This window comes from Xiphophorus maculatus, chromosome 18 (genome assembly GCF_002775205.1).
Source record: "Xiphophorus maculatus strain JP 163 A chromosome 18, X_maculatus-5.0-male, whole genome shotgun sequence".
In the NCBI taxonomy this organism is placed as follows: domain Eukaryota; kingdom Metazoa; phylum Chordata; class Actinopteri; order Cyprinodontiformes; family Poeciliidae; genus Xiphophorus; species Xiphophorus maculatus.
In genome coordinates this window covers 8799593-8817203 of record NC_036460.1, presented here as the reverse complement: position 1 = coordinate 8817203, position 17611 = coordinate 8799593, and the positions used below count along the sequence as shown (strand labels likewise).

General features: G+C 37.7%; 1 protein-coding gene across 2 annotated transcripts; it reads left to right on the top strand.

Annotated features, from left to right (window-relative positions):
* Positions 1 to 1821: 1821 nt before the first annotated feature.
* Positions 1822 to 17333, top strand: brca2 (BRCA2, DNA repair associated). 2 transcript variants are annotated; one of them, XM_023351238.1, is made up of 27 exons: positions 1822 to 1980; positions 2303 to 2401; positions 2919 to 3152; positions 3245 to 3308; positions 3416 to 3468; positions 3553 to 3581; positions 3706 to 3817; positions 3899 to 3954; positions 4871 to 4934; positions 5087 to 5644; positions 6309 to 11054; positions 11214 to 11312; positions 11394 to 11460; positions 11547 to 11998; positions 12082 to 12263; positions 12355 to 12542; positions 12623 to 12793; positions 13763 to 14135; positions 14211 to 14366; positions 14474 to 14621; positions 14694 to 14806; positions 14889 to 15084; positions 15185 to 15351; positions 15437 to 15575; positions 15660 to 15916; positions 16099 to 16227; positions 16845 to 17333. In XM_023351238.1, exons 2-27 carry the CDS (start codon positions 2347 to 2349, stop codon positions 17190 to 17192), a joined length of 9156 nt encoding a protein of 3051 aa, XP_023207006.1. In that variant the 5' UTR covers positions 1822 to 1980; positions 2303 to 2346; the 3' UTR covers positions 17193 to 17333. The 2 variants fall into 2 exon arrangements, with proteins under 2 accessions (XP_023207006.1, XP_023207005.1); XM_023351237.1 differs by having other exon boundaries at positions 15182 to 15351.
* Positions 17334 to 17611: the final 278 nt, after the last annotated feature.

The following is a 17611-nucleotide window of genomic DNA, read 5'->3' as shown; positions in this document are numbered from 1 at the left end:
AAATGTGGACCATCTTATTGTTAAAATACAGGAAGGTATAGATAAAGTGAGTAAGTGGGGAGTAAAGTGGGGCTTTAAATTTTCAATTGAAAAGACAAAAGTAATGTTTTTCACAAATAAAAAAATAGGGGTTGATAAAAAGTTGTGTTTATATGGGAAAGAGTTAGAAAGGGTTGATTGGTTTCGTTTTTTGGGAGTAGTTTTTGATAAGAAACTAACTTGGGGAAATCATATAGAACATATTATGGAGAAGAATAAAAAGGTTCTAAACATTATGAGGTGTTTAGCTGGGTTGACATGGGGTGCAAATTTCGATTCCCTTAGAAATATATATGTGTCTCTAATTAGATCAAGAATAGATTATGGGAGTGTGGTGTATGGATCAGCAGCTAAAACTAGGTTAAAAAAGTTAGATGTTATTCAAGCCCGAGCACTGAGAATATGTTTAGGGGCAGTTAAATCAACACCAATATGTGCATTACAAGTAGAGTCAGGAGAAATGCCTTTATGCATTAGAAGACAGCAGCTAATGGTCAATTATTGGATAAGTTTAAAAGGACATAATGCAGATCACCCGGTTAAGAAATTATTAGGAGAGTGTTGGGAAAGAGGAAAGAAACAAATTGATAGCTTTGGGTGGGTTGGGGATGATAGAGCGAAAATTTTTAATGTATATTATAAGGAATTTAGTCCAACTGTATTGTGGCCTTTGAGACCGACATGGATTTGGAAATATATTAATGTAGATAGAACACTAACAAATATTAGGAAAAGGAAAACATTAGATACTTGCCAAGAATTTTATAATCAAATGCAGAATAAATATAATGAATATTTGCAAATTTATACGGATGGGTCGAAAGACCCTAAAAGTGAAGCAACCAGTATAGCTGTAGTGATTCCTGAATTAAAGATTAGTATTTCAAAAAGAACATCTGATTATTTGAGTGTATTCGCAGTAGAACTAGGTGCTATTTTAGTAGCTTTAGAATGGGTGGAGGAAACTAATAGGAATAAAATAATAGTTTGTAGTGACTCTCTATCTGCGTTGATGAGTATTGGAAAGGGACATACAAAAAATCATCAAAATATTTTATATGAGATTATGGCGGTTCATCATAGGATATGTGAACAAAATAAAAAAGTTGTATTATTCTGGACTCCTGCTCATGTAGGTATTATGGGGAATGAAAGAGCGGACAGGCTGGCTAAGGAGACAATTAAAAAAGATTATATTGATATGCAAATAAAGTTATCTAAATCTGAAGGTAAAAGTATAATTTGGAAAGAAAGCAAGAAGATATGGGAAGATAGGTGGGTAAATGAAATAAAAGGAAGACATTTATTTAGAATACAAAAAACAGTCGATGTAGAAAGGATCAGAGGATTAAACAGGAGGGAAGAGATAATTATAAATAGAATACGAACTGGGCATAGTTTCCTAAACGGAACTCTTTTTAAGATGGGGAAACACCTTACTGGTTTATGTAGATGGTGTGATGAAGTAGAAACAGTGGAACATGTTTTGATTAAATGTAGGAAATACGCAAGTCAAAGAAGATTATTAAAAACAGAACTAGGTGTTAGTAGGGAATTGAAATTTGAGAAGGTGATCGATCAGCTGAATAGTATTGAGGGGAAAAAGAAGATTTTTCGTTTTTTAAAAAACACTGGGATTTTTAAGAGTCTTTGAGGAGTAGGTGGTAGGAGTCAATAGAGGGCAGTAGTGCAACATAATTGGATGCAAGCTGCCGTTAAAATCTAAAGAAGAAGAAGAAGAAGAAGAAGAAGAAGTCGACCTGACTTCCGGAATGAGGCGCGCGAGTTTTGGGTTTTGCTGCGAGACCCAACAGCTAGCAAACAAGCTGACTGTTAGTGTTGTATTGTTCATCCCTAAGTTTGGTGGGCTATTGTCAACACTTACCTTGAAGTTTCCCCTCAACATGATCCTAAACACTCTCGTACTTCGGAATCAAACGTGTAAGTTTAACTCCAACTCTATTTTTATGGCATAGTTTCATTTTAAATGGTTAGCAGTAACAGCTTGTATGGGAAACATGTTTAAGATTCGTAGCAAGGTAAGGAAATTTTTACTGCCAGAGACTCTATATATGACTCTACTGGTTTGTCTTAAATATCGTAACTATCAATCTTCAAGTTATTTTAGTTATAATCGACTACGTTCTTTCTGAAAAGCCTTTGAACCATTTGATACGTATTCCTCCAGTAAGCCGTAAAAATTGTGTCCCAATATTTTTTCCGCATTTTAAATCTGGGTAACATTGCATTCTTTCCTTCCTAGGTGGTGTGTATAACTAACTCTAGGTGTTGTTCGATTGCTGTGGAATGGATTCATGCATACAAAACATGTACGATGCATTTAAAGATGAAATCTGGAAAGGTGAGATTTGTCAACTGCTTAATTTTTGAGCATATTTTGTTTTACCTGTGTTCGTGTTCAAACAGAGGTGCATCTTCATAAATAATTGATCAGTCTGTGGCTCTGGTGGTAGGTTCAGGAATCCCAGGTCACTTTAATAGTGGACTTCATTTCATGTGCATTGTTGGGCCTGGCTTGTTACATTCTTTTCTTTACAGTTGACCAAATTTAGTTTCATTGTAATCCATAATACTCAAAATCAACAGAATTGAATGCTACTATCACAATATGCAATATTTAACTTTATAGTTATTATGCCAAAATAAATGCTTTTTTTTTTATATGTGACTATTCTGAGAGACACTGGCAGGCAGCAATGTAAGCTCTAAAATATTCTACTTCATCGTTGTGCCAAGAATACTTCATTGTAAATTCTAGTAGCGCAATCACCCCAGTTTGCTTTTTATGAGATTCCAAAAAGTTATATATTGAGACAAAAGGAATGCATTTTTGTTTTGGCCTGTGTTTTATCGTTCAGAGCTGGGACCTTTGGACCCAAACTGGTTTGAGGTACTGACAGCCCAAGCTTCTTTGAATGAAGGAAATGTTGCCGATAACGATGAGTTGTGCGCCAACCAAGAGGGATATTTCAAGGTTCCTCTGGAGAAGACGGCAGTAGAAAGCCAGCTGTTTTCAACCCCTAAAGTTTTCAGACACTGTCAAATTGTGTCGCCAGACACCGAGGATGATACGTCGTTCACAGCTGCGCAGGGTATAAACAATTAAATAATTAAGACTATTCATCTTTTAAATTTTTATGAAGTTAAACACCTAAAAACTACATGTCCCTTTCATTCTTTTTAGAAAAAGAAATGTTACCATGGATGCCAACACAAAGTCCCTGTTTGTTTCAGCCGCCAAAACTGTGGTGAGTAAAATTTAAGATTTATTCCCTTATGCTGTTAATAACTGGGTTTTCTTATTCTCGTTATTATAAAACAGAACTTGACTTTGTATCTGTTTTGTTTATTTTAGTGTCTCTAATTTAAAATGTGAAGGTGTTCAGCCTCAGACTGAGGCGAGTTTTGGTAAGCTGAAAATCTATTTAATCTTCATATTTATGGTTTGTATTAAAAAAGGAATTAGGTAAATGCCTACATTTATTATTTCAGATCTTCTGCATTCCCCAGAGAAATCCCCTGTAAGTATAGTTGACCTGAAGCTGATTTTCTTTTTTTTAACATTAGTGTTATTCTAATCAAATGTAATAAATAGAAGCAAAAAAAAAAAATGTCTGCCTTAATTTTATCCTGTGAACGAAACAGGCCAGCTATGCCAACCACATTTCTGAAAGTCTCGGCGCACAGATCAATCCTGACATTTCTTGGACCAGTTCTTTTAATACACCACGAGCTTTGCCATCTACTCTAATTTTATGTGAGTTGCTGAAACAATTGGCAAGTATTATTCTTAAATTATGAATAATTTACCATTTTGTGGATCTTTTTTCTGTTTCAGCTAAAACTGATGAGAGTCCCTGTCCAGAGAGTGTTACTGCAGACAGAAAAGTTGTTGTGAGTACTCTGCTTAGTTCAGTTACTTGGTATTACTACTACAATGAGTAGACTGATTAACTGATCAGTTATTGTAAATCGTAATAGCTAACATTTAAAAAGTGTATCATTCAGTCAGGCTTTAGACATTGGTTTGAATTTGGGCAAAGTTACATGATTGACGGACATGTTACACTTGTGATTTGTGAAACCCTGCTTCTACTTGCTGATCTTGGGGTAACAAAACGCGAACATTAATAATTCTGGCAGCTAAAAACTATTATTTATGTACCATTTTTAAAAATCTATTTATACTTCTGTAGGTCTTTGAAAGTTACTAAGCTTTTAGACTTTGTAACATGAGTAAATTTAAGAAGGTGAAAAAGACACATCTCATAGATCTTAAAATACATCACACCAAAGTATTTATAAAGCAACAGACAAAAATCCAAAATTTACGTTATTGCCTTGTTTCATTAGCAAACTTAGACCAGCTCTAAATATTTTATCTTTTAATGTCAACTCAGTTTCCCAGTTTTCCCTAATGTTTAGGCTACTGCAGTGACATACTTTGCACTATAAACATTGATTAGATGTTTATACAGACAGTTTCATTCATATTTGAAGTAAATTGATTAAAAAAAATATTAAATGGACCTTGGAATTTACCTGATATATTGCGTAATCACTTTGCACTAGTTTGAACCAATAATTCTTCAAAGCAGTTTGGTTTTTCTGTGTAGCACCACAGGTCCACCCTGATATTAACTTATTTACACATTCTGAGCTTTAGTATGAGCTTTGAGGGCCAAAAGTGAAAAAACTTGTTTCCCACAACACAAGAAGATTTGACAAAAACAGATGGCTGTTATGTTAACAATACTATATTGGCTTGATATATTGTATTACATATAAATTTGTGTTTTTTCCTTTCAAGTTTGTACGGAAGCTTTTCCCTTCACTTTCGAATTCCTCCCTTAACACATCAAGAACTTCCCTAGGTAATTACTTTTTTCCCACCTTCTACCCATAAGTAATACATTATTTTAGTCATTTTAGATAAGTATGGATTGCATAGGGTCTGTTATATTTGTTGCACAGGAGCGTACTCATCATAATACTAAATATTGTATGTTTGTGTCACAATAAATAGGTCCAGTTTTCCCTGTGACTGATACCTGCTCCAAGTCTCCATTGAACCAGAGTGAAAGTCATCAACAACAGAAAGTTCCAGATGCTCTGGAAGGAGACGTTTGTAGCGCAGATGCACCTAGAAGTTTCTTTGCTAATAGTAGTTCTGCTCTGAGAAAAGTGAAACCTGACAGAGTTAAACGTAAGCAAATAATTCAAACAAATGTAGATGTCTGCAGCCATGAAGATACCTCAAAATCAGACAATGCTGCATCCAGTGAAGAGGATCTGGAATCTGGGGGTTTGCCTTCAACCACACTGGTGAAAACTGGAGATACGGCAATCAGCCAGTGGTCTCCTCTAAGTCTATCTGAAATCTCATCTTCTGCTGTGGGAAGCAATATGACACTGCCAGGGTACACTGACTCTGTGCAACCAACCAGGCCAACATTGAAAATTACTGACTCTGGATTTACTCAAAAGAAGAGAAAGTTTGTTTACACTATCACAACCACAAAATCGCAAGCTTGTGGCCAAGACTTCCAGACAACAGATCCCTCACTAAAGATTTCAGAGTCTGGTAAGACATTTATTTTCCAAGTTTTATGTAAGAATATGAAGGTTTCTGCATATGGACTTATCATCTTGCCTCTTTTTCACCCCCATTTTGTGCCTTTTCAGGTTTGATTTATTGTTGTCCCCAACATTTTCAGGAACAAAACAGAGCCATCTGCCACATAAATGTTTTCTAATGAGCATGCATTATTTCATTCTTGTGTTGCTTTGACAACTGACAGCTTTAAATAATTTGTTATATTCTTATTAGTTTTCTGCAAGAAAATGTGACCATTTGGCTAAAATATAGATAAAATTGTGTCTAATGACGTTGAACTAAAAAATGTGCATAATCATTTACTATAATTCTAGAGTTAACAAGTGGGTGCAATTACAATGTATTCCTATTGCGTTGATGTCATCTTTCTTTGATTTAAAAAAAAATTGTTTAATGCTCTTAAAAAACTAAATCAAAAGAATTCTATATTAAGCCAAAGATTAATAAAATATTTGTACATGGGTACAAAATGGAAAGAGAAAGAGACAAGATGGTTGTGTGTCTATACTAAATTAAGGAACAAATAGTTGAAGAAGCAAATATACTGAGCCATTTTAGAAATGTGACCAAAAAATTCCACTCTGTACTATAATTAATTGGTCTTTGTTTTCTTTTGTATGCTTTCATTTAGAACAAGAAAATGGCAAGCCATTTGTGAACACCCCAGATAAAGAAGAGTGTCAGAGGACTAAAAATCAAAGAAATATTGTAGAGGAAACCATAAATTGCTCTCTTGGAACAAAACTCCAGGATATTGACATGTCACAACTTTGTCGAGATTTTGCACAGGACTTCAGCCAAATGACAGACTTAAAAACTGGGGAGAACACGCAAAGGAACTTCTCTCCTGCGGCGTGTCTGTCTGCTATGAAACAAACAAAACAGAACGGAAAGCCAGCTAACTTTCCCAATGATTACAGTTGTATCAGTAAAAACAGATGCATCCCTACCAGTAATCAACCATTCTCAATCAGTGAAGTCACTATGATTGACAGTGGATTCCAATCAGGTGTAGCAGACGTCACCCATATGACTTCCTCGTCATTTGGTCTTCCGCTCTTAGAGAATGTTGGCCAAAACCAACCAAAGCAGAGTTTCAAAACTGGTATGCATAATTTTCCCTCAACTAATGGAAGTGGAAAGCCAAAATTTGATGTTGAAGTGCCTGTGCAGAGGTCTGGCACAGGGCAGGCTCCGGACCATGCAAAGGAAATTGAGTTGCACATAGCGAGCATATCAACAGAGGAATTATGGGACAGAGAAGAAACTGTTGGTGAAAGTAAAAGCAGCCAGCCACAAACAACTCCTGTTTCTCTTCTGCCTGCTGATGCATCAGGATTCAAAACCGCCTCAAATAAAGGCATCCACATATCACATGCTAACCTGGAAAAAGCAAAGCGTTTTTTTGAAGCGACTGAAGATAAAAAGTCTTCTCTTGATAACAGCACCAAATCCTATCATGGCATTATTTATAAAAGTAATTCAATTTGTGAAAAAACAACAGATACATCATCTGACTCAAGCCTGCCCGCCTGTGCTGGAAAGTCATTTGGAAATGTCAGTTCCCAATTAACAGCCTCAGAAAAAGCCGATGTGACGGAACTTTGCAGTCTCTTGGAAGAGGCAGACAGCCAATTTGAGTTTACACAGTTCAAATCTACAAAAAAGCTACCAAATCATCAAGATAATCACAATCCTCCACAAAAAGAAGACAAGGATCTTGACCCTGCTCTTGCAGATATAGACTTTGACGATAGCTTTAGTTCTGAAGGTGGAAAGCACTCCACAGTCATGATGAATGACAAAGTGGCCTCAGTTTTAGAAAACAGGACACATGGAGAAACAGCAAAAGCCATAAATCGGTGCACAGGAATGTCAGATTTGCTGAAAACGGAAACTCATTTAAATTCTTTGTCAGGAACCATTTCTGAAGAGAGGGAATTTCTAAAGTTAGATGAACCAAATATTCTTCCTCGGGCTGAGGATACTGAAACTAGATATCTGGAGAACAACAAGGCTTTGATCCATAGTGAGGCATTTAGGACAGCAGGTGGAAATGTTTTGCATGTCTCTAAAAAGTGTCTGAACAAAGCCAAGGCTTTGTTTGCAGATTTGGAGAGAAATTTGACAGATCAGAAACTTTCTGATAAGCAGAACGGGAAAAATGCTGCCATAACAGAACAGAAATGTAACAGGGATTCTGACACGTTCAGAAAGGACTCAGAAAGAAAGAAGGAAAACTGGGATGTCGGAAGCAAAATTGAGAATTGCTTTTCCAAATTAGAAGGGGTTGTCTGTTCAAATAAAAATGTTGGAAACAGGAACGACACCAAAAGTGTGAAAAATAATGAAATTGACACAATAATCTGTGAAAATGGATTCAGAAAGGCCAGTGGGAAAGGAATCTCCATTTCAGCTAACTACATGCAAGAGGCAGATGCATTTTTCAAAGACTGCCATGTAATGGAGCACAAAGAAGGTAAGAAAAGCTTTTCAAACTTCAAAAGCCCTCAGGTCAGCATTTCTAAGAAGAGTGTCACTAGATGCACTGAACTTGAAAATGTAAATACAGCCATGGTCTCACATCACACAAAAGAACGACGTCTGAATGAAGTGGAAAGAAATAGCAAGTTTACAGCAGCTTTGAAAAATGAAGACGGAAAATCTTTTCCGACTTCAAAGCCGTTCGCTATGCTTCACCCATCAAAGAGCACGGATTTGTCTGCTTTTGAAGAGCTGTGCGCAGGTGATGGGTTTTGTACAGCTGCTGGGAAGAACATTAGTGTGTCTGCTGCTGCTATGAAGAAGGATGAATCTCTTTTGAATCAGATTCACGCACCCGAGGAGATAAACAAAGAAACTAATGAAAAAGAAAATGCTTCAAAAACAAAATGCCTTGGTGATGAGCTATCGAACCTAGATGCTGGTGGTTTCCAAGTTGTTAATGGAAAAAAATTCGCAATTTCATCAGCACCTTTAAAGAAAGCAACTCTGCTAAGAGAATCTGATAAGTCAGAGGATGCCATTTGTATTTCCTCTCAGCAATCCAGTCCCAAGACACCAGTTATCCCAGTTACTAATCTCTGGAGTGGTGGTTTTTCTGCAGCCAGTGGCAAACCTGTTGTCTTGTCATCTGTGGCCTTGGAGAAGACTCAGACACTGGTCAGTGATATCAGTTTGAACATGGATAAGGTGGCAGAATCTGCTCCAGTTAAAAAGGATAAGAAACATCAAACAGAACCAGAAAAAATATGCTCTGGTTTCACAACTGCAGGAGGAGCAAACGACCAAATGTCACAGGAAAAATTTGATGATTTGATTTTAGCCAAAGCAGTGCAAGAGGAAGATGCTCTCTCCACCGACGGTGTTCTGGAAAGCAACAATGTAATGTTGGAGAGTGTGGGGAGCAAGAAGGAAGATGAAAAACCTCATGCAGATCAAAGATTTAGAACACACACACCTGTAGAGGCTGTGAAAGGATGCTTCAAGGACGCAGATAAACAAGAGAAACACAAAGAGAACCTTTTACCACAAGCAAGCTGTGGATTTAAGACAGCCAGTGGGAAAAAAGTTGAAGTTTCATTTGAAGCTCTGAAGAAAGCAGAAAACTTGTTAGGTGACTGTGTAGGAGTCATGGATAGAGTGAATGCAGCACTGCCAGAATCCAAGGCTATTGATCTTCCAGTCAGAAATGATGGATTTCAATCTGCCAGCGGTAAACCTGTAGCACTTTCATCAGAGGCCCTTCAAAAGGCAAAATCTCTCTTCAGTGACATCGGTTTCAGAGCAGAGGACCCAGATACTTCACAGATGAGGAAAAGTGGCAAGAATCAAGACGGTAGCAACAATACAGAGAAAATGTCTTGTGGTTTCACAACTGCAAGAGGGGAAAAAGTTGATGTGTTGCAGAAAAATCTTCAGAAGGCAAAAGCACTTTTCAAAGAACTTGATGATCAGGTTTTAAGCAAAGCGGCACAGGAGGAAGATGCTTTCTTTGCAGGATGTGATATGGACATTAATAAGGAAATGTTGGAAAATGACTTAAAAGATAAAGTACATATGCAGAGAAGCAGAAAGGCAAGTCTTGCAAAATGTTATACAGATGATGAGATGAGGGTGAGCATTTCTATCCCTGAGTGCTCCAGCAATGCAAACAAACAAGTGGAACAAAGAGAAAACATTTTACCGCAAGCAAGCCGTGGATTTCAAACAGCCAGTGGGAAAAGAGTCGATGTTTCTTCTGAAGCCCTAAAGAAAGCAGAAACCCTGTTTAGCGAGTTTGAGGGAATTCAGGATAAAACAAATGCAATGTCATCACAGTCCCAGTCTTCTGCTCTTTCACTCAGAAACTGTGGGTTTCATTCTGCCAGCGGTAAACCAATGGCATCTTCCACTGAGGCTGTTCAAAAGGCAAAATCCCTCTTTTGTGACATCACTTCCAGTATGGAGGACTCTGATTTTTCACAGACAGTAAAAGCAGATGGGAAACAAGACAGTCGAAGCAAAACTCAGAAAATATGTTGTGGTTTTACAACCGCAAAGGGAGAAAAAGTTGATGTGTCGCAGAAAAATCTTCAAAGGGCAAAATTCCTCTTCAAAGAAGTTGATGATTTAGCTTTAACAAAAGCAATGCAAGATACAGATCCTTTTTTTAACCAAGAGGAAGGTTGGACTATGGACAGTAACAGTGAAAAATCATCAGAACAAACTAATACGGCACCCGTTAATGAAAGTGGCAGCATAAAGGGAAACATGTCTGAACTCAGAACAAATACCGGTAGTATTTGTGAAGAGCCCGAAAGCGGTTCCATCAAAGCAAAACAGAATGAAGGTGGATTTCAGACGGCAAGTGGGAAAACGGTTGCTGTTTCAGCTGAGGCTCTGTCGAGAGCAAAACTTCTGCTGAGTGAAAACAAAGTAGATGAGGAGAGCACTTGTGTTTGTGCTACAAGTGGTAAACCATTTTCACATGAGGCCTTACAGAAAGCAAAGACTTACTTTAGCAGTGGAGTGGAGTCATTACCTTCAGCAGCAGACAGCCGAAGTGATGACCACATAGAAGAAAAGTCACACTTGTCAATTTGCAATTTAAATACTAAAAGCTGCAACCAGAGATCTGACATTATACAAACGAATAAATCTTCAGACCCAAAATTTCAGTTGCTTAACCTCACTGGCTGTACAGAAACACAGCAAAAGTTTCTTGCCCAAGAAGCTTTAGATTGTACAAAAGCCTTACTAGAAGATGAAGTTCTAGTTGGTCAAAGTCTGTTGACGACTTCAGAAGATTTGCAACTGCTAGATGACCAACATTTAAACAAAAAATCAGCTGAAGAGGACAAAGGGAGGAAAAGGAGAAGGGCTGAAGATCTCATTGGTAAGTATTACACCTTAAATGGTTCAATAAATAAATACTGTTATTAAATATAAATTCTCATTTGTAGTTTATTAAATTTGACGACTTTTGGTAAAATCTTTTGAAGTGTTGCCCTGTTGTGTAAAATCTAAGATGGTTTTCTTAACTATTGCAATGTAGCTCAGCCACCTTCTAAACGAAGGTTACTGGAAGAATTTGATAGAACCGCTGAAAATTCACGAGGTTCAGGACTCCACCCAGTGAAAAGTGGCCCAAATGGTAAAACACTCGTACTTGTGTTGCTTGTCTAAAACTGAATATATTCTAAATTTTAAATTACATTTTTCCTGTTTCATCAAGGGATAATGGACAGGGGTGTTTTCAGGTGCGGCGCCTTTCTTCATCCAAACATTACAAAGCCAAACAGGTAAGTTATTTGAGTTGCTGGAAATTGTGTTTTCCAACAGAATGATAGATTTTACCATCCTCTTGTGATGTATTGTTCTTTTACAGGGATGCAAAAAGCTTTGTGCACACAAGATTACAAAGGACAATCCAAATGCCGCATTCTGACCAAGGAGATGGTCGATCTGTAGCCTGCAGGATGCCGACATTTGTCCCACCATTTTTCAAAAACTCAAAGAGAGATGCACTCAATAAACCAGAGGCCAGAGACTGCAAAAAAGTGCCTGCGTTTGTTCCACCGTTCAAAAAACAAAGGGTTGTCCATGAAGAAAGTTCCCCTAAACAACAGGAGGACAATAAGCAGCATCACTCTTTATGTTTGGAGACCAACAGCAAAACAGATGCACCACTTACTAAAACAACCCAAAATTGTGAAGAAGTTGTCACTTTAGTCAACACTCCAAACACTAAGATGATTAATCAAAGTGTTCCTCTAAAGGTGGGATCTGTCAGCTCTACTGAAATGCTACATGTGGATGACAAGCTTTCCAGAAGCCAAGGTAGAGTGATATTTTTAATGTAAATCTACTTAAAAGGCTCTGGATTTCCTGTATATTGGTAGAATAATAAAATCTATTAACAGACAGGACTGAGAACATTGGACTGGCCCGGGACATGCAGGACATGAGGATTAGGAAAAAGAAGCGGCAGACCATTCGACCGCTGCCTGGGAGCTTATTTCTGACAAAAACCTCAGGGGTGGCGAGAATCCCATTAAAAGTTGCAGTCAATGGAAATATTCCTTCAAGATACTCGGCCCAAGAGGCAAGGCCACAACGCTGACATCTTCTTCTTCTTCTTTAACTCATGTTGTTTCCAGGAAGCAGCACTTCATTTATATGTTGTTCTGTTTCAGCTGTATGAGTGTGGAGTCCATAAGTATGTTCCAGAGATCACCGGAGAGAACGCTGAATCATTTCGCTTCAATTTGCTGCAATTCGTCAAACAAGAAATGTTAGCCGATGGAGGTGGTGTTCAACTCGCTGACGGAGGCTGGTTGATCCCCAGTGACGACTGGACAGCAGGAAAAGAAGAATTCTATAGGTATTAATAATTATCACATTGAGGTACAGCCTCCTATCTTTGGCCACTTCTTGCTTAATATGGTGAACTGTTTTCCACAGAGCATTATGTGACACTGCTGGAGTGGATCCCAAGCTGATCAGTGAGCAGTGGGTGTACAATCACTACAGGTGGATTGTGTGGAAGCAGGCCTCCATGGAGAAATCATTTCCAGAAACAATGGGCAGCCTTTGCCTCACCCCAGAGCAGGTTCTCCTCCAGCTTAAGTACAGGTACATGTGGGTTACTGAAGTTACACACATTTACAGCTGCAGAAATAATGTTCTGATTATTTAATCATAATTACTTTAGCAATGAGCTAAACACTACTTTGTTAAACATTAGTTTGCCAATTAATATAAAGATTCCTTGTTAAAATGTGAAAATAAAGCATCCTAAATATAAACTTTTCTTTGGAAAGAGTAATACTCTTAGTCTTACTTTCTGTAATTCAGTTTTTTGCTAAAAATTAATCTAAAATGTATCTGATTGTTTATTAAACTTTTTATTTAATAGTCAAAATTTCAGAAAATGCTTGTTTGAGTACACAAAGATGATTTTGATGCCTTTAGATATTTTGTTTTGATCTTGCAAAAATATAATTAAAAAAGCAAAAATGTTTGCATAAAATAAATATTTGAATGTCTAAAATAAATAAATGGTTTTCATAGGTTTTTCTTATTTAAATTATTTAAAGATATACTTTTATCTTTGGTTTGAGACTTCACAATATTTTGCAGCTATTGAGTGTTTTTGAGCAGCTGACAGAACTTGGAGATATAATGCATTTTTATGTAAATAAGTGCAGCTATTACACTGCTTTTTGTGGTCCATAGAGTCTATAATAACAGGACTTTTAAAATGTGCCTTTATTTCTTAAACTGGATCTGCTTTAAATGACTGATAAATAATAGAAACTCCTGTTCCATTTGGACTTTTTACTCACAAACTTTTGCCTTTATTTAAAATTATTGTGCAATTTGAAATATTTATAATATATGTTCATTCAGATGCTAAAAAAATTATGAAATCTCTTCGTATCATAGGTCAGCTTCAGTTTTGTTCTGGAATTTAGTTAGAAAATCAATCTGAGTCTAGTGAAGCATGGAATTTGGAACTGAAACTTGTACAAGGACCTTGCATAATAAAATTTGAAAAACAAACATTGAGAAATCTGATAAATAATTTTCTTTTATTTCTAGATATGACGTAGAGGTGGACCACAGCCGCAGACCAGCTTTGAGGAAGATCATGGAAAGAGATGATACGCCGGCCAAAACTCTTGTTCTCTGTGTCTGTGAGATCATCTCTAAAGGTCAGCTCCTACATGCACAGATCTGCAGTGACACCAAGATGTCACAAAGTGCTAAAACCAAGGTGGAAACTCCAGTTGCGGTCGTGCGGCTTACAGATGGCTGGTATGCCATCAAAGCTCAGCTGGATGAACCATTGACTGCAATGCTTCACAAAGGTCAGCTTGCTGTTGGTGGCAAATTGATAATCCATGGAGCACAACTGATGGGACCACAAGATGGTTGCTCCCCTTTGGAGGCACCGGATTCTTTAATGTTGAAGGTACTTAAATAACCCAAAGTAGAGTCTTTATTATGTTGTCCACACTGAAATAGATAACATGTCGTTTTTATTTAGATATGGTCCAATAGCACTAGGCGTGCACGGTGGGATGCTAAGCTGGGATTTCACACAGATCCACGACCATTTCTGCTTCCGGTCTCCTGCTTGTATAGTAATGGAGGACCAATAGGATGTGTTGACATCGTCATACTGAGAAGCTATCCCATGCAGGTGGGTAGAGAAAAACCTATTTGTATTTTTTCACTCATATTTGTGGATGCTCCATAACTATTTGTCCTGCTGACTGTATGTTTTTTTTTCTTCTTTCTTCTTTTCAGTGGATGGAGAGGAAATCAGATGGAGGTGTTGTGTTTAGGTCCGCTCGGGCAGAAGAGAAGGAGGCGAGACGATTCAACAGCCACAAACAGAAAGCAGTAGAGTTGCTGTTTGCCAAGGTTCAAGCTGAATTTGAAAAAGAAGAAGAAGGTAGATGCTCTAAATTCCACTTGTAATAGGAAATTTAAATGTGGAGATGCTTTAACATGTTGTCACGTTCAGGGAGTATCAAATGTCAGCGCAGAAGGCAAATGGTTGGCAAGCAGGATATTGGGAACTTGCAGGAAGGAGAAGACTTGTATGAAGCACTTGGAGATGACCCTGCTTACTTGGAGGTAGCATGTAATTCTCTTCAAATTTTTAAGTATGCTTCCCTTGTGACCATTTCTAACAAACTTGCCTATATTTGTGTCTTAGGCTCATTTAAGTGAACAACAGCTGGAGAGTCTTCAGGCCTACAGGCGCTCACTGATGGAGAAGAAGCAGGCTGAGCTGCAGGACAGATATTGGCGTGCTCTGGATGCAGAGGACAATGAAATGAGCTGTCCAAAAAGAGACGTGACACCTGTATGGAGACTTTGCATCGCTGACTCAAGGATTCAGTCCAGCTGCGGTCTGTCTTGTTGTGGTGTTTTCTATTTTATCTCTGTCATTTTAACTTATTCATCCTTGTGTGTAAATGTCCTTTTTTTCTTCTTTCTTGCATCTAGTAGTTTATCAGTTAAACCTTTGGCGGCCTTCTTCAGATCTCCAGTCTTTGCTGAAGGAAGGTCGTCGATTCAAAGTGTATAACCTTGTTGCCTCTGATGGAAAGAAACCTAGCAACGTTGAAACTGTTCAGCTGACCGGGACGAAGAAGACACAGTTCCAGGAACTTCAGGTTTTGTATTACACAAAAGACCATCTGTAACTTATAACTGATAAAGGAAATATTTTTCAATGACTTGACTAAATTTTTCACTCAGGTGTCACAAGAATGGGTGTCCTCGCATTTTCGGCAAAGAATCTCCACAGATTTTGTAAATCTTCAGAATGAGGAATTCAAGCCTCTGTGTGGAGAAGTTGATCTCACAGGATTAGTCATCAGTGTTGTAGATCAACAGGGTAAACACTTGTGTGTGTCTTTTTTTCTTCTTTTGCTCTTAGTTATATTGTTGACTATATGTTGATCTGCATATTCACACACAGGTTCCTCGCCTGCATTTTATTTGGTTGATGGGAAAAAGAATTTTGTGAAAGTGCGTTGCTTCAGCAGCTTGTCTCAGGCCGGCCTTGAAGACATAGTGAAACCACGTGTTCTTTTGGCACTGAGTAACCTGCAGCTCAGAGGCCAGTCTATACACCCCACTCCGGTTCTGTATGCTGGGGATCTGACTGTCTTCTCTACGAACCCCAAGGAGATTCATCTACAGGAATCCCTCGACCAACTCAGAAACGTGGTACAGGTAGAGTGCTGGAAACTGAAAGTCTCCTCTGAGGCTGATGTGCTTTACAAACTGTTTTCTGTTTCTGTATACTTTCTTACATCCAAATCACACATAACATATATTAATCTTTCTCTGTTTTATTTTCATCACATTGGTCAAAGTACCAAGTTGCTTTAATGTCACTGTTTGCGTTGTTTTAGGGTCAGGACAACTTCTTTTTGACTGCTGAGGAAAAACTTGCCCATTCAATCAAGTCTGATGGATCCTGCTCTTCATCCTTGCAACCTGAAATGCCAGTCGCTGCAAGAAGACAAGACTCAAAGACAAACGTGAGTTGATATCGTGCCTTGCAAAAGTATCCATCCTCCTCAATCGCTCTACTATGTATTATGTTACAACCATAAACATCTTAGTATTTTCTGGGATATGATGTGTTAGATCAACACAAATTAGTACATAACTGTAAAGTGGAGAAATGGGTGGAGTGCTTACCTATGGTTGTTGGTTGACGAATCCATCTGAGCAGATGTAGTCTGCAGCTTCTTCACAGTTAATCAAGGGTCTCATGGCCAAGTATTCACATCCTATCTATGTTTTATACTGAGAAAAATTTACACTTAGGTGGACTCTTTTTTTCTAGTTAGATGACTAACAAATATATTAGTTATACGTAATTAATAATGTCAAGGTAAATGGGAGTGAATACTTGTCTCAACTTGGCTTTTCACAATTTCATTTGTAAAAATGTTTTAAATTCATTATTTTTGCTTTAATGTCACAATTTTACTTTGTTATGCTGGTCTGACTCATTAAATACATAGAAATGTGTGTTTGTATCTTCAGAAAATGTAACTAGATGAAGGGGTAGGAATACCTTTACAATGCTCTGTACATTTGTTCTAACCACTTGATGCCTAATGAGAGCTGAAAACATCTTTTCATGCAGGTGGCCTTTCTGAAACCAATCAAAAGCCTTGGATCATTTACACCTGTCAGCAGTAACCTTCCTGCTGCAACATCTTCAATAGAAAAAGACCCCAAAAGCTTGAAAAGAAAAAGAGCTTTGGATTATCTTTGTCGCATCCCGTCTCCACCACCCATCTTCCCCCTGGCCTCAGTGGTGTCTCCTTGTGTAAAAAAAACATTCAACCCACCTCGAAGGTCTGGGCCTCCTAGCACTTTAAAGCCTGCTACAATAAAAGCGACTGATTCTCTGGTGGAGGATGAATGGGTGAACGATGAGGAACTGGCTATGATTGATACTCAGGCGTTGCATGTTGGCAATTTATTTTAGTTTTTATATATATATTAAAACTGTACAAAGAAATAAATGTGAAAACTTAAAGTTGCTTAAAATACTGTGGTTGTATTTGTCATGTCCTTAAACATATTAAAGTAGTGAAATTGCTCTTCACATTAAAAGTCATTGCTTCTGCACTTGTCTCTTTAATTGACTCTTGCTTGAACTATAAATTTAAGCGCTTAGTTTTTGGAATCGGAAATTCAAACCGGGCTGCTCCTTTTTTGATATATACATAGTCTACCTAGTAGCTACTACAACTTTGAAATCCAATATGGCCTTGCATGTAAAATTTAGTAGCAGACACAGTTGGTGTGTATTTGCACTTTCGTATTATTTTTAAACTGTCATTACTGTATTACTAATTATAGAATTTTGTTAAGTGGTTTTGATGCCAATGCCTTTTCAGAAAT